Source organism: Primulina huaijiensis, chromosome 16 (genome assembly GCF_012295235.1).
Source record: "Primulina huaijiensis isolate GDHJ02 chromosome 16, ASM1229523v2, whole genome shotgun sequence".
Lineage (NCBI taxonomy): Eukaryota > Viridiplantae > Streptophyta > Magnoliopsida > Lamiales > Gesneriaceae > Primulina > Primulina huaijiensis.
The window spans coordinates 15,688,752-15,692,595 of NC_133321.1; the positions used below are offsets into that span (position 1 = coordinate 15,688,752).

Sequence of the window (3,844 nt, forward strand, 5' to 3'; positions counted from 1 at the left end):
TTATCTTTTGAATAGTGATAAGAGCGGTTGATTTGTTTTTATCTTCTGCAAAGTGATAAGCTACGATTGAGAAATATTATTTAGATTATATGGATATTTTTATAGCTTATCAAAACTCTTAAGCTTACATATTCACTATGAATGTGTATTGAATAATTGTCCAAGTTCGTATTGCAAGTTTCAAAGGAAAACTCAAGATTGGATAATGATAAAACTAGCCAAGATCTATTCAATCTGTTGTGGAGATTTCGTTGAGGGATAGACATTGTCGTAACTATATTATTCTGAGAAAGTATCAGTTGTCATGAGTAACTTTTGTGAAGAAAAATGTCTCTTGTTCATTTTGTGTCGCGACCACTACTACGACAAGGTTCGATCAAATCCACTTTATCATTATGTTTTGAGAGCTTTTTTTATTGTTGGTGGTCCATAAACATTCATTGATTGATTATTAATTCATCGGGAGATGAATGTGACATTCTCGAAAGAAAACTTTTCGCAGTATCGAAGTGAGTTTGAGAGAAGCAAAATCAAAAAAACTAATACTCGTCAAGTGAAGTCTGCTGAAAGTGCATCATAAAAAGAAGGAGTCTTTTGATTTGTCTAATTCTTTGTGTGATTTTAACATTATTTAAATTTTAGTAGATTCAGTTGATATTTGGTCTGACTCTGTATACGTAGGTCTGTCAACTGAACTACATTAAAATCATGTCGAATTTGTGTTCTTTATTTTATTATTCACACGCGTAATAAATGACGATAAGAAACAACCCAATAATACTGCAAGATAACAAAATTTTCAATTGGCATCAGAGAAAGTTCATTATTTATTATAGTCATGTGACCTTGGTTGGTGTTTGTTTGATTTTGCAGGAATATATTTTATGTGTAAAGGATGATTTATTTCCAAACCACCACCACTAGATGGTGCAAACTACTCCTATTGAAAATCAAGGATGAGGGTGTTCATAAAGTTCATTGACGAAAAGCTTTAAAATCAATTTTTTCAGGATATGAGCACCCAAAAAAGAAGATGGAAGAACCCTGAAGTGCTAATTGAGGATTGATTGGTTAACAACAATCCGAAAGCCTTGAATGCGATTTTCAATACCATTAATTCTAATTAGTTTAAATTGATATCCACTTTTGAATATGCCAAGGAAGCATGAAGCATCCTTTTAACTGCGTATGAAGATACGACTGCTGTAAAAAATTGTAAGCTTCAGATTCTTGCTTCTAGGTTTGAAGCGTTAAGGATGCATGAAGACAAATAATTGCTGGTTCCAATGCCAAATTGTGCAACATAGCAAATGAGAAATTTTTTATGAGAGAAAAATATTCTGATTCGAAACTTTTTTTTTAAAAAAAAACTTTAAGATCTCTTCCTAAAATATTTGACATAAAAGTGGCTGTAATTGAAGATGCAAATGATGATGACTCCATTAAACTTGTTGAATTGATGAGTTCTCTTCAAACCTTTGAATTGAAGTTCAAGAACAAGGAAAAAGTCACGGGAATTGCTTTACAAGCATGAAGATATCGATGTATTTGACAGTGATGATAAACTGGTCGAATTAGTGGCACATTTCATAAAAACTTGATCGAATTAGTGGAAAACGAAGGTAAGTATTTAAATTTTAAAAATTCTAATAAATTTTCAAATTTTGATAATTTCAAAAAAAAAAAACAAAAACAAAAACAAATTTACTGCAAATAAATTTGAAAAAATAGAGAAACAAGAAAATTCAATGTCATAAATATGGTCAATTTGGCCTTGTTCAAACCAAATGTACCTACTGGTTAAATTACAGCAATACAATGAAGACTGGAAAAGCTAGACCGAATACCGGTCTAAAAACTAGCCGGCTTCAACGAAGTTACCGTGACAGAGGAGCCCAGCGGCGACACCGCCGCCTCAATACCAAAGGAATCGTAACGGCGGAACAGCTCAACCAGCAGCAATCTGGAGGCCAGAACCACAAAATTCTTCCCAGCGCACTGTTTGTTGTTAACTGTGGGGTTCTCTGTCTCCGGTCCATTAGACCACAGCACGTGTTTCAACAGTTTCTCCCCTTCTTCGCCGAGAAACCGTGTGGGAACAAACTCCTCCGCCCGGTCGAATATCATCGGGTCCATGGTGGCGAATGGCTGGTACCCGAACAGCATTTCTCCTTCTTTCACCTGAAACGCTGCATAGTGTGACTCGATCACCAAGTCGCGCTTGGCCTTGCCGTACTGAAGCGAAACCGGCGGCTCGATACGCAGAGCCTCGTACACCACTGATTTCATCAGCGGCATCTTTTCCATCGCCGCCATCGTGACGTTTCCGCCGCTGGATTTGATTGCGGATCGGATTTCTTGAGCTAGTTCAGCATGCAGCTTGGCTCCAGCTCGGCCCACCCGTTTGAGAATGTTTGGGAAGAGGATTTTCATGCCGCCGAATGAATTGAAACACGTGGAGTATAAGAGATTATGGCAAGCTTCGTCTTTGGTGAGGCCGAGCTTTTCTGCTTGATCGAGAAGTGGGGCTGAGTTCTGGTAGAAGAATTCGTACAACCTTTGATAATCTCTCTTGATTAAAAATGGCGGCAAGCGAAACGTGTGGAGAATGCCGTCTTCTAAACCTTTGGGCAAGCCTAGGGTCAGCAGTGGGTGTAGCTGGAAGAGAACCCATTTTCCGATAAGGGTTGGCCCGTCGGATCCGAGCTTGGTGTCATTCGGGTTGACGCCGAAGAACGATCTAGCCAAGAAATTGAACGCCGCCTGTTCATTGGCGGCGCCGAAGTCTGCTCTCCCTTTGGTGGCCAATTCCTTCTCCAATCTCTCAAACGCTTCTGAGTAGCTGTTCAGGAATTCAGGGATTACTTTCTCCCGCCGATGAGAGAGTAAGAAAAACATCAAAGTTTTTAGCTTTGCGTGGTTGGGTTCGGAGGGGTCGAGGTAAGAGAGTGTCCTGTAGCCGCCGGAGAGATCAGTGGAAGGCATATATGTGCCGGTGAAAAGATCCTTCTTCTCAACTTTGTCAGTGTCAAAAAGGATAGGAAAACTCTTGCCATCGAGCAAGACGACGACGTTTGATGCGAAGGAAATGAAGGGACCCGGCGGCATGTTGGCTCTGAACACCGTGGAATCATACTTCCGGATTCTTGATTTGAAGAACTCATCCCGGCCTTGATTGTAGAAATAGTCTTGCCTGTCTCTCCACGGGCCGATCAAGGGCAGCCCGTAGTTGCCGGGGATTTTTCGAACCGGAAGTTTAGAGGGGGCCACCGCCTCCGTGTGCCGCGGCGGTGTAGAAAGGGATGGTTTTTCCGACAAGGCTGATGCTATGTTGATCGGCTGAGCAGAAAACGATCGCTTGATTGAGAGCTGTGAAGGGACCCTAAGTAATTTTGTTGACGAATATTGGGAGGAGAATGAAATCTGTGAAGAAGAGAAAGACGATACATGAGTGGAAGCCATTGCCGAGTGAATCAACCTTTTGACTGTGAATTATTTGTGGTGGAGTCCGATGTATAAATACACACGGAGTTTGTACTGAATGCAAATGGATACCTTGTCAACTACAGAAAAGGAATGAACTTTGCCTTGAGTGGGAAAAAAATGGCCCCACTTTTCTTATCATTACAAATAATTTTTTATACTATAAAAATAAATATATAATTATGGTGAGAATAGCTCTTTTGTGATACGCTCTCACGAATCTTTATCTGTTAGACGGATCAACCCTACCGATATTCACAATAAAAAGTAATATTCTTAGCATAAAAAGTAATACTTTTTCATAAATGACCCAAATAAGAAATCCGTCTCACAAAATACGACCCGTGAGATCGTCTCACGC

At 39.9% G+C, this 3,844-nt stretch overlaps 1 protein-coding gene across 1 annotated transcript; it reads right to left on the minus strand.

The window, feature by feature from the left end:
• Window positions 1-1,728: 1,728 nt before the first annotated feature.
• Window positions 1,729-3,525, minus strand: LOC140961781 (allene oxide synthase 1, chloroplastic). Its single transcript, XM_073420475.1, has one exon. The coding sequence runs from the start codon at window positions 3,460-3,462 to the stop codon at window positions 1,852-1,854; it is 1,611 nt and encodes a 536-aa protein (XP_073276576.1). The 5' UTR covers window positions 3,463-3,525; the 3' UTR covers window positions 1,729-1,851.
• Between the last annotated feature and the right edge of the window lie 319 nt (window positions 3,526-3,844).

What these genes read in the sequence shown, in the direction of transcription:
- LOC140961781 (XM_073420475.1), bottom strand. Translation starts at nt 3,462, where the DNA reads ATGGCTTCCACTCATGTATCGTCTTTCTCTTCTTCACAGATTTCATTC.